The following is a 19,550-nucleotide window of genomic DNA, read 5'->3' as shown; positions in this document are numbered from 1 at the left end:
ATGGTATCTATTAAGAGTTTTACCTCATCCTCATACACTATAGTTTGCACTATCTACACCATAGGGAGCGATTCTCAAATTTAAATATGATAGTGCACTCACAGTCAACTAACGACTTGTTATTACCTATATAAACATGCTTCATGGGATCTCCAATCACACATGTTGGGTTTTCCATCATTATTGACTTCGATATAGGCATAAGTCCCATCCCCCTCGATGTATCACTCACCATTTTTCTACCTAGTGGTTTGGTTAGAGAATCAGCCAAATTCAACTCTGACTTTACAAAATTAAGGGATATAATTCCATCATCAAGCAATTGCCTTACAATATTATGTCTCAACCTTATGTGTCTACTCTTTTCATTATAAACTTTATTCTTAGCTCGATATATGGTAGCTTGGCTATCACAAAGAATAGACACGAAAGGTGTTGGTTTAGTCCATAATGAAATATCCCCCGCAAGATTTCTAAGCCACTTAGCTTCAAAACCTGCCTTTTCTAAGGTAATTAATTCGGACTCCATCGTAGACCAAGCAATACACATTTGCTTGGATGATTTCCAAGATACTGCACCCCCACCAAGAGTAAAGATATATCTACTAGTGGATTTCATCTCATTTGAATCAAAGATCCAGTTTGCATCACTATACCCTTCAAGTACAGCTGGAAATCCACGATATAATAAATTATAATTAATAGTTCCTTTCAAGTACCTTAGTACTCTATGAATAGCATTTCAATGATCCTTACTAAGATTATGAGTATACCTACTCAATCTCCTTACTGCATAAGCAATATCAGAACGAGTGTAGTTAACTAAAAATATTAAACTACCAATGATGCGAGCATATTCAATTTGCAAAATACCATTTTATTTATTTTTCTTTAAATGTATACTAGCATCGTATGGAGTAGATACAGGTTTACTATCATAATGCTCAAATTTTCTTAAATTTTTTTCAATATAGTGTTCTTGTGATAACATTAGTCCATTAGAACTTCTTGTTATCTTAATTCCAAGAATTATATAAGCTTCACCCATATCTTTCATATCAAAATTAGAAGCCACAAATTTCTTAATATCTATAACTATATTCAAATCAGTTCCCATGATAAGCATATCATCAACATACAAACATATGATTATAACAACATTATTAACAACCTTACTATAAACACACTTATCAGCCTCATTAATTAAAAAGTCATTAGATACTAATACTTTATCAAATTTTTCATGTCATTATTTAGGCATTTGTTTTAATCCATATAAAGATTTTACTAATTTACAAAACTTTGTGCTCATTACCAAGAACAACATAACCTTCTGATTGTTTCATGTAAATTTCTTCATCTAAGTGTTCATTCAAAAATACAGTTTCCACATCCATTTGATGAATTTTTTAAATGGATGCTAATACAATGAAAACTCTAATAGATGAAATTCTAGAACTGGTGTAAAGGTGTCAAAATAATCAATATCTTTTCTTTGTGAGTATCCTTTTGCTACTAATCTTGCTTTAAACTTATCAATTGAATGATCAGATTTTAACTTTTTTTTATAAATCCATTTACAACCAATTGTTTTAGCACCTGGAGGCAAATCAACTAAGGTTCAAGTATGAATAGACATAATAGACTCTATTTCATTATTAATAGCCTCCTTCCAAAAAGGTGCATCAACGAAAATTATTGTTTCTTTATAAGTTTGAGGTTCATTATCAACAAGAAAAGTGTAAAAGTTACTTCCAAAATTTTTTTCTTTTCTAATTCTTTTACTTCTTCTTAAATCAACTTCATAATTTTCATGTGTCTCTTTTTCTTGTTTATTATGAGGTAGAGAGTCAATTTTTTCTTTACCTAGGTTCATATGAAAGATATTTTCAAAGAAATCAACATTTTAGATTCTACTATAGTGTTGGGCTCCATAATATTAGAATCACATTTTAATACTAAAAATCTATAAGCAGTACTGTTTAATGCATAACCAATAAATAAACAATTAAAAGTTTTAGGTCCCAACTTTCTTTTCTTTGGTTCAGGTAACAGAACTTTGGCTAAGCACCTCCACACTTTTAGATAAGTAAAATTAGGTACATGACCTTCCCATAACTTATAGGATGTTTTACCATATTTCTTATAATGTATTCTATTTTGCATGTGACAAGCAAAGAGAATAGCTTTCCCCAACAAATAAAGAGGTACTCCTGAGCTTATTAACATAGCATTCATCATTGCTTTTAGAGTTTTATTTTTACGTTCAACAACTCCATTAGATTCAGAAGAATATGATGGGGTAATCTCATGAATTATATTTTTATCTTCACAAAATTTATTGAAGAGATTATACTCATATTCTCCTCCTCTATCACTCCTTATTCTTTTAATCATCTTATCAAATTTATTTTCTACTTCAGTGATATATTGCTGAAATTTTTCAAAGGCTTCATCTTTAATCCTATGTAGATATATCTTAGTGTATTTAGAATAATCATCAATAAAGGTTATGTAAAATCTTTTTCCTTCACTAGTTGGAGTGTTTTTCAAATCTTTTAAATCAGAATGTATTAATTCAAGCAATTCAATTTCTCTTTCTATTGACTTATGACTCTTTTTAGTGGATTTAGTCTCCACACACACTTCACATTTATCACTCACATTTCCAAAGGTAATATTATTTAACAAGCCTAGATCTTTCATTTTCTTGATGTAAGACAAATTAATATGTCCTAATCTACCATGCCATACATCAACAGAATCAATCAATAAGTAGAAAATAATGATGCATTGTCTAAAATCTAATTTTCTTGCTACAAAATGTGCGCTTGTGGCATGTAATTGGAGATGCTTATGTCCACCAAAAATCTGTATTTTCTAAGAATATCTTTATTCTTGAGATTGCCTCCCTCTGTTTAAGATCTGAGAGCTTGTCTTTAGTGGCTTTGGGAGAAAAATATTTATCTAAAGTTTTGTGCACTCCTTGAGATTGTTCATAAAAACATTTTTTATGATTAACTCATAAGTAGAAGATCAAAGATGGAGTAGATTTGGCTGGATGAACTACAACCAAGCAAATCAATCATTATTCTTATAAAACATGAATAACATATATTAACATATGCTATTTGTCCAAGGAAAATGCCGCAGGGCACCCTTTCTTTTTAGAAATTATTGCTCATCAAACAAATAAACTATCTTTAGTTGGCAAACAAATCTAAGTAAAAATATTAATTATTTAGATAAAGTCTGTATATATCGAATATCAGAAGCAATGCCTCTCCAGGAAGCTGTCCTGAAGTCCTGACTGCTTTTTTTTTTTAATAACTGGCCCATTTAAAAGAAATAAATCATAACAATGATCAACACATGCAATCAACAAAGCATATAAGGATTCTAGTTGAAACAAAGAAGTTGGTGTCTTAGATTGATCATTAATTGCTATGCATTTAAAAATATAATTATGTATCCAAAAAGTATCATCTAACTATGAAAATGAGTGGATAAAGAAAATATTAACATCCTGTTTGGAAAATTAGATATAATTGGGCTGGATTTTTTATTAAATCATAGATTATAAGTCTATTTAAATAAAACTTATATCAACTCAACCTGTCTCCAGGCCAAATTTTATTGATAAAAAAATCCATATATCTTTTTCTTTCTTCTGCAGCCTAATAAGTTTATAGATGGGATTTAGGTTACGATTAGGATGAGGTTTTCAGGAAAAAAAAAAAAAACAAATCTAATTTTTATAGAATATCAAACAAACCATAATGAGTAATTTTTTTTTTTAAAAAAAAAATCTTGTTTCTAATCAAGTCAAGAAAACGTCAAGAGAGGTGACCTCACCGCTTGTGACCAGATTTTCCCGGCTTTGGAAAAAAAAAAAAAAATCTTGTTTCTAATCAAGTCAAGAAAACGTCAAGAGAGGTGACCTCACCGCTTGTGACCAGATTTTCCCGGCTTTGGTCCAATTCCGTGTCAATTGTCATCAAGCAAACTCCGCGTCCCTAACCGGAACAATTTCTTCCCATATTGCCCTTCACAATTAATAAATTGGTTTGCTTCCTATTTTTATTCCGTCACAAGTTAAAAATTGACGTGGCATGTGTCCTTTGATATTTGTCAACGCGGTTAAAGGCCGCGTCATCCTACCTAGAAACTGAACTTTATTGACCAAAATATATTTTAACTAATATAAATATGACATGTATTAGAACCTTGTATTTAATCTCTACATAGTACATATAAATAAATTATATAGCACAAATTAATTTTTTATTTGTAATGATTTTTTTAACCAAGCCAACTAAACTTTGGATCCAAAATATTCTTTTCTATTTCTTGCCAAGTCGACAAGTCTAATATCATATTTATACCAAGTCAACTGTTTCGAAATTTTACTATTAAATATTTGTATCTTTTAGAGGTTATCTAATTTGCCCGTGTCTTAGTGTATTAAATTATGTCTTATGGTCTATTAATTCATCTAAATTTGACGACTGATCAACCATTAATGAGCATCATCCAATTCATCCATAATGTAATAGTAAAGGATTGGTGTTAAACATCATGAGATCAATCCAATAAGATATTGTCTATCCTGACTTCTACATCTCTTACAAAAACAAAAATTTATTGATTTCCACGGCCTCGATAAATTAAGTAATGATTAATAATGGATGATTTATAATCTTTTCTAAATTCTACAATTTTTGGAAATAGCTAATTATTACTTTTTACCTCCCCAAATAAATCAAATATTAATCAATAATGGATGATTTATAATTTTTTCCAAATATTAAATATCTTACTAAGAAAATTTTATATAATATTTTTTAAAATTTTCTTGAGGAACAAGGAGAAACCTAGAAACTATCTCCAACGAAACGGACACCTACCTGACATCACCCAAAAAAATTTAACAAAGATATTTCTTCCAGTTAAATAATTTTAAAGGGCAAAACCGTCATCAAGAATACCAACGACTTCCGCCTCTTCTATTTAGACTGTTGTTTTCCCTTCTATTTAAAAGTTTCCTCCCCCTGCTCCTCCCTCAATATCTGTCTCTCTCGGCCTCAATGGCTCCGAGCCTCCGGGACCTTCAGCTGACCCCGCTCTCCGGACGCCGCCGGCCGGAGGCCATCTCGGTGAGGGAGGACTCCGGCGATCTCGAGGACGTCCGCCTCCTCGACTCCTACGACTTGGAGGAGCCGCCTCCGCCGGCGGCGGACGCGAGGGGAGGGGATGAAAAGGAGGCGAAGAGAATCCAGGTGAGGGTCAGCGGGATGACCTGCTCCGCCTGCACCAACTCCGTCGAGGCCGCCATCACCGCCCTCGGAGGCGTCACCAGGGCCTCCGTCTCCTTGCTCCAGAACAAGGCCCATGTGGTCTTCGATCCCAATCTCGTCAAGGTTGGACCTTTTCCTCTCTCTTTCACTCTTTCTCGCCTTCTGATTTATGGGTTCTGGGTTTTTAGTCGCAATCCTGAATTCTTGGGTTTAATTGGTTGTTTTTCTGGGATTGATTGATGGTTGAATATCTCTTTCTTTTCTTGTGGATTGTTTGGGGAGAATTGGGGTTTATCGGTGAAATTAGAGGTGTCGGAGTCCATGATCTGGACAAAAGATGGAGTGTTTCCCAAATGGGTTTTGGGTTTTGTGTTTTCTATGGCTATCATGGTTTAGTTTTGATCTTTTTGTCTTTTGGTCAGTTTGGCTGGCTTACAGGGTTTCGTTGCCTTATCTTTTTTAGTTGAATTATTTGTTTGAATTGGGGTTTATCCAATCTGGACAAAACCTTTCGTTTAACTGGGTCTCTTGGATCAATATGGATCCTTTGGCCCTCAGAATGTTTGTTTTGGTTTTGTGGTTCTTTGTTGTATTTGTTTACGTTGGGGTTTATGTTAGGAAGCGAAGATGTGAATGGTAGTACCCTGAATAGAAGTTTCCTTGTTATTTTGATTCACACGGTTAAATAGAAAAATGGAATTTTCAATGGGTTCTGAGATTTTAAGGCCTCTTGGGATCGTGATGGGTTATTGGCTCAAGGAAAGATGTCTGAATTTTTATGTTGCTTATTTTTATGCAAATTTGCTGTTGTTATCCGTGCGGATAGGGGTTCATCTTCGAATTAGAGATGTGGATGGCTGTAGATGAATAAAAGTTTTCTATTTTCCCCCTTCTTTCCTTAGTGTAGTGGTCTTAACTTGGAAATAATAAAAAATGCACTTCTTCCATGTGATTTGTTTTTTGGGGGGCATTGTAGCTTCTTGGGGTTTAGTTGGATGATCTAGGCTCCGTTTGGGGGAGCTTTTGGAGGGCCAAAAAGCACTTTCTGGCCTCCAAAAGCACTTTTAGATAAAATAGAAGTGTTTGGTAAAAATTTTGGGAAGCTGTTTTAGCTTTTTCAGAAAACTAAAAACAGCTTTTTGGGAGAAGCTCCATTTTGGAGTTTTCTAGAAAAGCACTTTTAGGCATGATCGGAAAGTTATTTTTTTAACCAAAATACCCGTGATAAAATATAACAATTATACAAAATATTTCTTTATAATCCTGGAAATCTACTAGAAAATTTGTTATAGAAATAAAAGGTCATCAGGAGGGTAAAAAATTATTTTACACTAATAATTATAATATTTTATACCTTCTATTATTATATTATACTATAAATATAATATTATATTACATTCACGGTACGTTGAACCGGTACCGGTAGGCGTACCGGTCGCCTACCGGACCGGTTCGAGACCAGTTCGTACCGGAACCGGTCCGGTACCAACCGGTCTCCTACTCTTTTTTTCGATTCTCGTCCGTACGCGAACGCGCGGATAAAAGGTGGTCACAAAGTGGCATCTAATGCAACTCTATGGTATTTATGACCTGCGCGGGTGGGGGAACCGCGCGCGGGGCGATTCCCAGCGCGGGGAATCGCGCCCATGTGCAGTGGAACCGTACGTGGAAATGTGCGAGGCGGAGAATCGCGCAGGCGCATGGCCCCACGCCCACGCGGGGCGCTCTGTCCCGAGGGAGCGCGTGGCACAAAAAGGGCCACACGCTATACCACAGCGCGCATAAAATCCACAACGCGTGCGTGCGCACGTTGTGGTTAAAAAAAAAAAGGTACCGGTGCAAACTGACCGGTTCGCACTAGTACGGGCCAGTATGAGGCCGGTACGCACGCGTACATGTCTGTACTGGTCCGAAAATAGCTGGAACCGGTTTTTACACTATCCGGATCCTGGTTCCAGGCCGGAACGGCCTGTACCAGGCCGAACCGGTCGGTAGGTCTGATTCGGCAGACTATGATTACGTTATATCATAATACATTAATATGTTATTTTAAATAATTTAATATTATATTATATTATAAAAAATAATTTATGCTAATAATTATAATATTTATATCTTTATTATTGTATTATACTATATTGAAGGCATCGGTGGTTCTAGTCTGAGTTGGTCTTTTTTACTTTTTTTTGCTCTGTAGTTATCTTTTAATTAAAAACTGTAGTTTTTCCAATCCCTTCTCGGGTTTCTTGGACCTATGCAATTTTTTGCTGTAGTTTTGCCAATGGATTTGGGTTTTCCAGGAGCTATGCAAGTTCTTGGAGCTCATACTTGCTGTAGTTTTGCCACTCGATTTGGGTTTTCCAGGAGCTATGCAAGTTCTTGGAGTTTATGAGATGATACGACCCTCAGAAATTTTGGTTTAATTTCTAGGATGTTTTACCCTCTTTTTGGATTTTTTCGCATAAGTGGAGTCTAGCATCGGAAGCAAATTTTGGGGTGTCTCTGATCCATGTAAAAGCTATGTTCTCTGTCTTGCAGGTGTCTTCTCATGAAATGTAGATTCTTCAATGGGTTTGTACTTGCTTGGACTTTTTAGGGTTCTTGAATAATTTTGATCTCAGAAACATGTTTTTTTTTTCTGGGTAATCCTGCAATTTCTCTCTTTTGCATACTTTGTATACATTTTTTTTTTTTGAATTTAACATAGGGATAGTCTAACCTGGATAGCAATCCTCCTTATTCTTTGTGCTCAATAGAAGGATATAAATTTTCTTCTCCTTATCTTCATATAACTTCTATTCTTTCCTAATATGTTTTCCTAGTCATGGTTGAACTCTCGTTTCTGTTTCTAAAGACAGGCTTCGCGCTAATTGTAATGGGAATTGAAAGCTCTGTCGGTCATCATAAAGTTTAAACTCTCGTTTCTGTTTTTCCTGTTACCAAGATTGTGAAATACTTCTTTCTTCTGAGTGTACCTTCTAAATAAAGGATGTGGGAAAGCTCTGCTTTAATGCAGCCTTAATTAACTAAATATCAGGTGTTATTCGAGCTATTTCAGGTTGACTTCATGTAGCATTCATTTAATTCATTTAGATTATATTTTCTCTCTTTTGTTTCTAGACCATTTGCAAATTGCAGTTAGGACTCAAGTGTAGATAGAAAAGTTGGTGAATTGATATTAGGTTGACAGCTAGTTTTAGAAGAAACTCAAACCATGTAACTAAATCTAACTTGATATTTGATTTTAATCTTTTGTAAGTAAGAATGTGAATTTGAAAAAGAAGAAAAAGATTACAACTTTTTATGTTTTCTTCTTGACTTCTTATGGGCATGAAAGTTCAAATATAGTTTATAACTTTTATTTATTTACTTCAGTGATATCATCCTTTTCTTTTCACGTTTCTTATATTTCCTTCCCTGTTTAGTTATCTAAAAATTATTGTCATAAATGAGATTCTAGTAAGGCATATTTTTTTCTTTTCTAGATTCTATTGTAATCTGCTTCTCTTCAGATTTAGGTTCCTTTGACAGTTTCTTTATTGATATTCCACTTGATTTATTTTCTTTGTAGTACATTTCTAAGTGTTTACACATTTGACAAGCTGCCCTTGTTTCTCGTATGACTTGATTATATGTGCGAAATACTTGTTACACTTATGATGTGTTTCTAAAAGATCATGATATGTTGCAATCTTTTGTGGTTTCTGAAATTACAAGGTTTTTAGTAACTCAGTGTTTGGCAGTACATGAAATTTCGGGATCCTCAGATCATGAAACTAGAAATTTCTATATTGACTAGAATTATCAAAATTCATTATTTTTTCTCTAGGATATATCATCCTACGATTTTCCATTTTGGAACTTTCTCCTTTTACCAACCAAACACCTTGCTGAAAATTCTCAACTATCAAAAACTGAAAATTCTAAATCAAGAATTGGGACAAGATCATGATTTAGAAATTAAGGAGGTCTAAACACAGCCTTATTTGTTCATGTTCAATTAGAATGTCAGGTATAACTTTTTATTATTTGAAACTTCTATTTTTTCTTTCATTGATATTCTTTAAAACTCTGGATATTGGATTTGTTTATCGCATTCATGATTTATATTCATATTTACTACTATTTGATATTTGTAAATCTCAGTTCCTTTTCTCTATGTGCCTGAATGTTAGTGGTTGGCTATTGGCCCTTTTACTGATGGGAAACAGACACCTTCAGCTTCTTGTAGAATTGCATCATAGAGAGGTTTCTCTCCTTTTTTTTTAACGTGTACAAGATAATTTCTGTCTTTCTTCTTGATGGGATTCATTGATCTTCACCTTCTTGAGGCATTTAGTCTTTGCTGTATTTGTTTGGCTAGATGGCATTGGGAATGTCTGAATAGTATCATCTTGAAGAACATAAGCCAAGATGCCTATTTCCATCTACTTGGAGTTGGCAAAGCATGATGTGACCTATCATGAAATAAAGATATAGAATTTTAAAATCACTAGAGTATATTTGGATTCGTCTTTTTAAATTTCTGAATTCTACAGGAATGTGCACCTTTATACGAATAATTATTGAGGTAGGGATGATTCGTGCCGAATGCATATTGGATTTGCTTATCTCTCATAATTTATCACTTTTTTACTAGTGCATTATATTCTATTTTTCGGTTTTTGTGTTGAACATATTATCCCGACAATTTCAAATATGTTGTGCAACTGTTTTCTTTTCTTTTCTTTTTTTTTGACTTTTCATCTTCGGATGCCACTTACTGAACTTTGATTCTTTGTTCAGGATGAAGATATAAAGGATGCTATTGATGATGCAGGATTTGAAGCTGAGATACTCCCAGATTCTAATAATACCATGTCAAGATCACAAAAGGTCTTGTCGGGGCAATTTAGGATTGGGGGCATGACATGTGCAGCCTGTGTAAACTCTGTTGAAGGGATTTTGAGAAAGCTACCTGGTGTAAAAAGAGCTGTAGTTGCCTTGGCAACCTCACTAGGGGAGGTCGAGTATGATCCATCAGTCATAAGTAAAGATGAAATTGTTCATGCAATTGAGGATGCTGGCTTTGATGCTGCCTTTCTACAAAGTAGTGACCAAGATAAAATTTTATTAGGTGTAGATGGATTGTCAAGTGAGAAAGATGTACACGTTTTACAAGGAATACTTAGGAATATGACAGGGGTGAGGCAATTTGAGGTAAATATTTCCCTTTCGGAAGTTGAGGTTATATTCGATCCAGAAGCCATTGGTCTGAGACTTATAGTTGATTCCATTGAGAGAGGAAGCGGTGGGAGGCTTAAAATGCATGTACGGAACCCATATGCTCTAGCAGCTTCAAGTGATGCACAAGAAGCCTCAAAAATGCTTTGGCTTTTCCTCTCCAGTCTATTTCTCAGTGTGAGTATGATTCTTCATGCTGTGAAAATAACTTCACTATATTGCTCTTCCATGAGGTTCTGGCTCATGTATGTTTTTGTTCTTGTGCTTCTTATAATGCTTTCTTACATATTCAAGGTGTATTATGTTCTTATTAGTTTCTATTTTTTTTGTGCGGCAGATTCCTGTCTTTTTCATACGGATGGTGTGTCCTCGCATACCTTTTGTAAATTCCATCTTGCGCATGCATTGTGGGCCCTTTTTGATGGGTGATTTGTTGAAGTGGGTACTGGTGAGTATTGTGCAGTTTATTATCGGTAAGCGTTTCTATGTATCTGCTTATAGAGCACTGCGACATGCATCTACAAACATGGATGTTTTGGTTGTGCTGGGGACTTCTGCTTCTTACTTTTACTCTGTTGGTGCACTTCTATATGGTGCACATACTGGGTTCTGGCCCCCAATATATTTTGAGACAAGTGCGATGATAATTACCTTTGTGTTATTTGGAAAGTATTTGGAAGTTCTTGCAAAAGGGAAGACATCAGATGCTATCAAGAAGTTAGTTGAACTTGCCCCTGGGACAGCTCTTTTGATGGTGAAAGATGCAGGTATAATCACTGTACATGATCTGAGAGGCTTTCTATTTACTAAACTAGGTCTATTTTCATAAAAAAAAAACATGTTAAATATCTGACATTGGTACTTGTCAAAAAGTATCTGATATTAGTGGGACCATTTCTATCATGTCTTGCATTTCCTTTGTTGAGTATCTAGTGGTTTCTTTTGTCGATGCTAGCTTAAGAATAACGATCTGGATTTTTTTTTTCTTTTTTTTTTTATTTCTAACTTTGTTCTGCTTCTCTGTTTTCGGATTTTAGAAGGAAGATACATTGTAGAGAGAGAGATAGATGCATTGTTAATTCAACCAGGTGATATGTTGAAAGTTCTTCCTGGTTCAAAGGTTCCATCTGATGGCATCGTAGTTTGGGGTACAAGTCATGTTGATGAAAGTATGGTAACTGGTGAATCTTTTCCAATCCTCAAGGAAATATCTTCTTCAGTTATTGGAGGCACAATGAATTTACATGGTGTCCTTCATATGCAAGCCACCAAAGTGGGATCTAATACAGTCTTGAGCCAGATAATCTCTCTGGTTGAGACAGCCCAGATGTCCAAAGCACCTATTCAAAAATTTGCCGACTATGTAAGTATGAACAATTTGTTTTTATTTAGTATATGTTTTTTTTATGGTGTTGATGAATTGTATCTCTTGCATATTTTTTCCTTCTTTCTGTAATCTGAACTTTAAGTGGCTGGTTGATCTGCCATAGAGATGTTTTTAGGTCCGTTGTCCCATAAAACTGAAATTATTCTTCCTTGCCGTGTTCCTTTCTTTAATTTTTTTCTTCAGGATGTTAATTGTTTCTATTCAGAAAAAGAGTTAGTTATTTCCCTTTGCCAATTAAATAACTAAACAATGTGAAAAATGTTCTGGCATGTTCCATTCAATACTGTCATTGTTGTGCATAACAAGATAATACTAGAACACCTGATGAAGAAACAGTTTTATTTGTTAAAGGAGTCAGCTGGCTCTTGATGTATTCATTCTCCAGACTTGTTAGTTGTATAACCATGATGAATACCTTACTATGATGATACTAAACTGTGTACAAAATATCAACAGAACTAACATTTCCAAGACCAAAAATGTTACTATTTTAGGTTTTGCTTTGATTACGTAGTTTTACTTGTAATAATCTATGAAGTTTGCAACTTTTGTATTGGTTAAGCTTATGAATGACTGAAGGAAGAGAATCTACAGGTGGCTTATGGATGAACATATATGAACTCCTTACCCAGTGATATTTGATGTTACAAATTCATGCATCCTAAATAAGATAAAAAAAATGGCTGAACTTGTTGTATATTAACAATTTAATGCACAGTCTGTCCCACTACCGTATCAGAAACTGGAAACAGATGGACCTGAAAGTAGTGGTAGTGAGGCAAAGTAGGGACTACTTCAACGACATGATGGCCTATCTTGCTAGGCTTTTTATGGTAAAAGATTGTATGGTTGAGCACTAATTCCTAGTGGTTTCACAGATTCAGATTTTAGATATTGATGTTAATATCCAATGCTGCCATGCACACTGTAGGTGAATGCATATTCATGTTTTTACTATATTTTTTTTCAATTCGTTTGAGCACTATATTTTCTGTTCTACTTGCTTACGATTCCTTGTCTTGTCCGACAATTGGGACAAAAAAATGGTCATGATCTTTACGGATTACTTTAATCAATTACAGGTTGCCGGCATTTTTGTTCCCATCGTTATCACCATGTCCTTTTTGACATTCTTTGGATGGTAGGTTTACTTACCAGCATAAAAGCATTTATAAACTGGTTCTGGTGATTGGTTTTTTTCCAAACTTGTTTTGGTAGTTATCCTCTGTCTTATTTCGTATAGGTTTCTCTGTGGATCGCTAGGAGCATATCCAGATTCATGGATCAGAGAAAGTAGCAATTGTTTCATTTTCTCCCTCATGTTTTCAATATCTGTGGTGGTGGTTGCATGTCCTTGTGCCCTTGGTCTGGCAACCCCTACTGCTGTTATGGTAGCAACAGGTGTGGGTGCAACTCATGGGGTCTTAATAAAAGGAGGGGATGCCTTAGAGAGAGCTCAGAATGTGCAGTATGTGATCTTTGATAAAACAGGCACCCTTACTCAAGGGAAAGCTGCTGTTACAACTGCAAAAGTTTTCACAGAAATGGAACTTGATGACTTTCTCACTTTAGTTGCATCTGCTGAGGTGAGACAAAGAGTCTAAGCATTTCCTCGTTTCATTCGAACAATGACGACTACAAAACAATAACTGTGTTTCGCTTTTTAATGTAGTTTAGGCTAGCAGTGAACACCCTCTTGCTAGAGCAATCCTAGATTATGCATACCATTATTTCTTTGGGAAGCTTCCTACAGACAAAGATTCTGGAAAGCAGCGCAAAGAAGAAAGATTATCTGAATGGCTTCTAGAAGCTGTGGATTTTTCTGCTGTGCCTGGGAGAGGTGTGCAGTGCTTGATCAATGGAAAAAGGGTTCTGGTGAGTTCATAAACAAGAAATCATCCCTTCTTCCCTCCCTCCATCTCTATCTCTCAGACATGTTCTTGCTTGCTTGCTTCCTCCCTCCCTCTCTCTCTCTCTCATCAATCAATGTATTCATCTGTGAACTACTTAATCAGCAACCGTTCGGCCATAGATGTGCAGCGATATTGGTGCGTACAGTGTGGTATCCTCGTAGAGGGATGGGGTACAGGTTATTAGATTTCTGGCACCAGTCTATAAAGTATTAAGATAATAATCTTGATGCATGTTTATGGTGAAAAGATTTTCAACTTCACTCGCAAGGATTCAATGAGAAGTGTTGTGTATGTTTTACATATACTATGTATGTCTGTGCATGTGCATTTGTCGTTTTTAAACAAAATCTTGCCTAACTCAGTTATAAATATCTTAACAGGTTGGCAATCGGAATCTGTTAGCTGAAAATGGGGTTCTTGTTCCTACTGAAGCTGAAAATTTTATAGTGGACCTCGAAATGAATACTAAGACAGGTATCCTTGTGGCATATCATGGTACCTTCATTGGAGTGTTGGGCGTAGCTGATCCCTTAAAAAGAGAAGCAGCAGTTGTTGTGGAAGGCCTGAAGAAGATGGGAGTTTGTCCAATTATGTTAACAGGGGATAACTGGAGGACAGCACAAGCTGTTGGAAAGGAGGTTGGATTTTTGGGGCCCTCACCTCATTCATTAGAAGCATAGATATTTATGACATAAAGGTTTAATGTTGATTTGTGCCATCTTTCTTATACAATCCACACTGCAAACTTGAAGGCACATAACCTTACATGTTTGCATTTTCATTTACGAGGTTATAGAAAGCATTGAACTCTTTTCTTTTCTTTTTCTAAAGAAATACTGACTTTTTTCACCTGAAGTCACGGCACCAGCATCCTTCCAACTATTAAAAGTTTCCTGAGCTAGTCACAAACTTTTTCAGTGGCAAAACGACTATTGAAGTTATTAAAATAATAATTCTATCAAGAATTTTGTTTTTTTTAAAGTTTATTAATGTTATGAGTGCTTCAAAAATTATTCATCACTTATATATGAAATACTCATGGGTAAAGGTTAACGAATAATGATGTCTTTTGTTGGTGATGGCAGTAGTGTTGCTGTTGCTGGTGGTGGTTGCCTTACACTTCTTTATGCACTAACCTCCATATTGACATATTATGAACTTTTGCTTCTTTTTATTTCTAATATCTATGCAACTTTTATGCGTAGTAATTATTCCTGAACTCTTGGCAAGTGTTGCAAATTTGAATTTTTCTCAATGCTGAGTTATTTCTCAAATATCAATCCTTGTGATTGTACTTCATCAATGTGACTGGAACAATGAGCTTTCCTCTTTTACTTGCAGGTTGGCATTGAAGATGTGAGAGCTGAGGTGATGCCAGCGGGGAAAGCTGATGTTGTGCGCTCCCTCCAAAAGGACGGAAGTATGGTTGCAATGGTTGGTGATGGCATCAATGACTCCCCTGCCCTTGCGGCTGCTGATGTTGGAATGGCAATTGGTGCGGGAACCGATATCGCCATCGAAGCTGCAGACTATGTGCTGGTGAAGAACAGCCTTGAGGACATCATCACAGCCATTGACCTCTCGAGGAAAACATTTGCTCGTATACGTTGGAACTACTTCTTTGCAATGGCCTATAATATCATCGCCATTCCAGTGGCAGCTGGGGTTCTCTTCCCCTTCTTGGGGCTTAAGATGCCACCATGGTTGGCCGGTGCTTGCATGGCTTTCTCATCTGTGAGTGTTGTCTGCTCTTCTTTGCTTCTGAGAAGGTATAGGAAGCCCAGGCTCACCACCATACTACAAATAACTGTGGAATAACGATGAAATATGCATATTTTCAGGCTTTAACCACTGGTATGGTTGTCCTGTTTTCTCTCATGTTGTTTACTAGCTTTATATTTACTTTTGAGGGCATATTTGGTTGGATAAATTGGACTCTAGAATAGGAATAGAAATGAGTGACTCCTATTTCAGCCACTTGGTTGAAAGGAGTCCTATTTCCATTACAATTCTAGGGGGAATATGAACGTCCCAATCCTCCAAAATTTAATTCCTACTCTTCCACAGTATTCAAATTTCATTCCAATTCAGATTTTGATTACAAACCAAATGTGTCGGGGGATTTAACCATGTCTATTCTTATTTCAACCCATTTCGATTCTGGTCGTAAACCAAACGCATGCACCCTGAATCTGTTCTTTATGCATGCATGCAATATTGTAAACATCATGGCCATATGCTGTGCCGCACAGGCAGCAAGTTAATTGCGCTGTCCACGCTGTCATAAAAGTGGTGCTCGATTTTCCCAGTACTAATTGATTGGATCTGTCGTAAATGGACTTGCTAAATAGATGGATGGCATAGCATGGTATCTGTACGGTTGGAAATATTGGTCGTATAGGTATTGATGGGTAGGGCTTTTTTTTTTTTTGGTGGTAGCTTCCCCATATGGTTTCTGTAACTCGTATGTAGACTCTTATTCCATGTCAAAGGAGAGACTATTTCCTCCATCATTCAACTCTTCTCTTTGATTTATATTATTTTATTTAGTATTAGATATCTAAGATTTATAGGAATAATACAGAGATTTAGTTGATTGTTTCGACAGCTGAAAGAGAACTAAGACGTAGGTTGCTTGTTCCTTAATCTCACGCTAAGGCTATAAGAACTAAGACAACAGAAACAGAACTAAGATCGCTTAGCTTCCTTGATAGAACGTAGAATTGTTATTTGCGTTAATGAAGGATATTTTAGCCGTCCCTTTGATATTTCAGTCATCTAAATGAGGATGACCAAACCAACAACCAAGACCCCTAATATTTGCTTTTAGGAGTCCTATAGATATACACCTCACTTGCTGTAAATATATCCATTTTTCCTCTCATTTAGATATATTGAAAATAGACATAAAAAATTATTAAAGTATATAAGATATTTCTCATGACAATTGATAATAAGGTATTCTTATTTTATGAAAGAAAACAAAGATATGATGATTAGAAACTTTCTACTCTTAAAACTATGAAGCATATAAGAGTGAACAACCTGCCTTATCTCCCATAGCATAAATTTTATTAATAGATTCTAAACCCTGCTAACAAAGCATATCACTTTTTCAATTTTTCGCTTATGGGATTAGGGAAGCGGGGTTTGGGGATCTGCAAATAGACTTATTGCAAGGAGAGACAAAAATAATTTAAATAATTCAAAAATATTTTTTAACATAAATGAAGATAAATTTTATCTGAAGCAAATGTGACTAATGGTAGAAAGATCAAGCGAACTGGTATCAACCCTTTGCCTCATTTGATTAGATCATACTAGCACACAAAAACTCAATTTGCTCGAGTTTTCTCTCATAGATGAGCGGTCTACCTCTATTTGAGAAAAAATCATATAGAGTGTACACCAAAGAAAAAAATATAAGACAAATATTTTATTTTACCATGTTTTTCCTAGTGCCCATCTTAAAGAAAGACTTTGAAAATTAGAAACTCCTACCAGGGGAGTTGTCAATCTCATGATTAAAAAAAACAAGAAGAAAAAAATTGCACACGCCATCCTTTTTTTCTTGTTTCTAGAACATACCTTTTACCTATACATACTATATGGTTAGATAATACACACCAAGCAAATTAGTTATCTAGTAAGCCAATATATACCTCTAAGTAAATCGATATATAGTTTTTAAGATATGACGTTCATTAGTATATAGTACACGGCTAGGTAATATACATTTAGCAAATTGGTAATCAAGCAACCTAATCTATACTTCTAAGCAAATTGATACATAATTTTTAGAGCATCATATTCAGTAGTACATACTACATGACCAGATGATACATACTCGTCGACTTTTCAATAATACTGCATTTTTTTTTAATACACATCCAATAGTGATCTAATATTTATCTTCGATACTCAGTTTTCAAAATATACTTTTTACTAGTATGCATTATATGACCAGATGATACACACCAAATAAATTAATTATCTAACAAACTAATATATACCTTTCAAATGAATCAATATACAATTTTCAGAATATAATGTTCATCAATACTGGTGCATGATGCATAGTTTTTTAGTCTTGTTTGACATAAGAAATTACATACATACTATTTCTTAAATTTCATAAACTCTTATATGCAAAAATTCTTAAAAAAGAGAGAAATTTCGAGATATGCACTCTTCCACATCACTAGTTCCATGGTCGTGATAAGGATGGTCCCCTTAGAACACACCATCTGTATATGAAAATTCGTACTAATGTATATTTAATTCCATATGGGTTATTCAATAGAAAAATTTTGAATAAATATATTGAACTAAAAAACATAAAAACTTTCCGACTAGTTTTTTTAGGTGAGATCTTCGATCGTTAAAAATAGTATCAAAACTGACCTGATCCATAGCTCTGCATGATGGACTCATAGAGACTAACCATAGACTGAGTAATTTAAATCTCGTCAGGGACAAAAAATACTTCTGGATAGCGAGATCATGGATTGCTATAATATATATATATATATATTCATCACCAAAAGATAAGCAGACCTACAAATGATTCATCATTCATCCATATCAAACTTTATATCAAGTGTATATATACCAGGAGGCACAAAATAATCCAAAGTAATTTTCTTACACATACCATATCCCAGATAAGAACACTGGAAAGCTAGAAACCTCAAAGCATGTCCCAGAGAAGAACTACAGAGAACTACCAACGGAGAATAATCTTCCCACATACATAATATCCCATATTTTTTAAAGCAGATCCATGTACGTACAATAGCTTGGATGCTAAGAGTGAGATGCAGCACCTAACATATCTTGGTGCAGTAGCACTTTCGCCAGAATCCCCTGCACCTGCCACCAGTAAATCCCCTTCCCTCTCTTTGGCATACAATGGCGCAGTTATGGTTGTTCGTGCACGTTCCCTTGTACGTGTGGCTTTGCGACTCGCACAATCTTGCACCGGCAACTGTCATCATCTCGATAGCCATGCATGCATCCGTGCAAGCATGCATGCATCGATGTCAAGCACATGGTAAATAAAGATCATAACATAGTTAAGAGTGTAGAGCAAAATTATGGCCCTTTTAGGGTGACCATCCAAAGTAAAGCTGTTTTCTCATTATTTTTCTTAATTTCCCTTTGTTCTCTTTTTGTTTTTACATATTAATACCACTAGTGGAAGGAGTCATGACTTTTGTTAAGCAGCCTAAAAAGACATGAGCTTTCCAAACGCTTGCAGCTATATAAGCTTCAACCAATTTGGAAAGCACAAAAAAGAAGGGAGAAACCCAAGGAGAGGTATATATATATATGCTGTAATACATGCATGCGAAGATGAGTTTTACCTGAAGCAAACAAGATTAGCATCAAGAACACCACGCCTGCAGGCACAAGATTTCTCTCCATCCCTAGCACCTCACTTGCAAAGGCTTCTCGACTAATCTATAGGCCTTGGCTTGGGAGGTAAAGCTAGGGTTTATAGCCATTTATATCAACTTTGGAGGGGCGCGATTGCTTGTTTGTTTGCGGCTGCTGCATGGCAGATGTCCTTCATGCATGCACGTAACGTGGAGGCAGCATTTGTAGAATGGTCTGAGTGGTTGCCACCTACCTGCAGGTTTCTGAGTCATCAGGAATTCAAAGGTTCGATATTCGGATCCCAATTGAGATTGCAAAATCAATTTTTGGTTGTCAAGGAATTTTTGGTCG

General features: G+C 35.5%; 2 protein-coding genes across 2 annotated transcripts; one reads left to right on the top strand and one right to left on the bottom strand.

The window, feature by feature from the left end:
- Window positions 1-5,050: 5,050 nt before the first annotated feature.
- Window positions 5,051-15,698, top strand: LOC103721252 (cation-transporting ATPase HMA5-like). Its single transcript, XM_008811380.4, has 9 exons — window positions 5,051-5,420; window positions 10,083-10,697; window positions 10,858-11,287; window positions 11,558-11,883; window positions 12,990-13,048; window positions 13,151-13,493; window positions 13,585-13,782; window positions 14,201-14,458; window positions 15,162-15,698. The coding sequence occupies exons 1-9, from the start codon at window positions 5,088-5,090 to the stop codon at window positions 15,636-15,638; spliced, it is 3,039 nt and encodes a 1,012-aa protein (XP_008809602.2). The 5' UTR covers window positions 5,051-5,087; the 3' UTR covers window positions 15,639-15,698.
- Window positions 15,699-18,404: 2,706 nt separating this feature from the next.
- On the bottom strand, window positions 18,405-19,307 carry LOC120108203 (defensin-like protein 1). Its single transcript, XM_039121782.1, has 2 exons — window positions 19,187-19,307; window positions 18,405-18,807 (listed from the first exon to the last, which is right to left on the bottom strand). The coding sequence occupies exons 1-2, from the start codon at window positions 19,245-19,247 to the stop codon at window positions 18,647-18,649; spliced, it is 222 nt and encodes a 73-aa protein (XP_038977710.1). The 5' UTR covers window positions 19,248-19,307; the 3' UTR covers window positions 18,405-18,646.
- Between the last annotated feature and the right edge of the window lie 243 nt (window positions 19,308-19,550).

Source organism: Phoenix dactylifera, unplaced genomic scaffold (genome assembly GCF_009389715.1).
Source record: "Phoenix dactylifera cultivar Barhee BC4 unplaced genomic scaffold, palm_55x_up_171113_PBpolish2nd_filt_p 001223F, whole genome shotgun sequence".
Classification (NCBI taxonomy): Eukaryota; Viridiplantae; Streptophyta; class Magnoliopsida; order Arecales; family Arecaceae; genus Phoenix; species Phoenix dactylifera.
The sequence above is the reverse complement of the archived record's forward strand: the minus strand, read 5'-3'. Positions and strand labels throughout refer to the sequence as shown.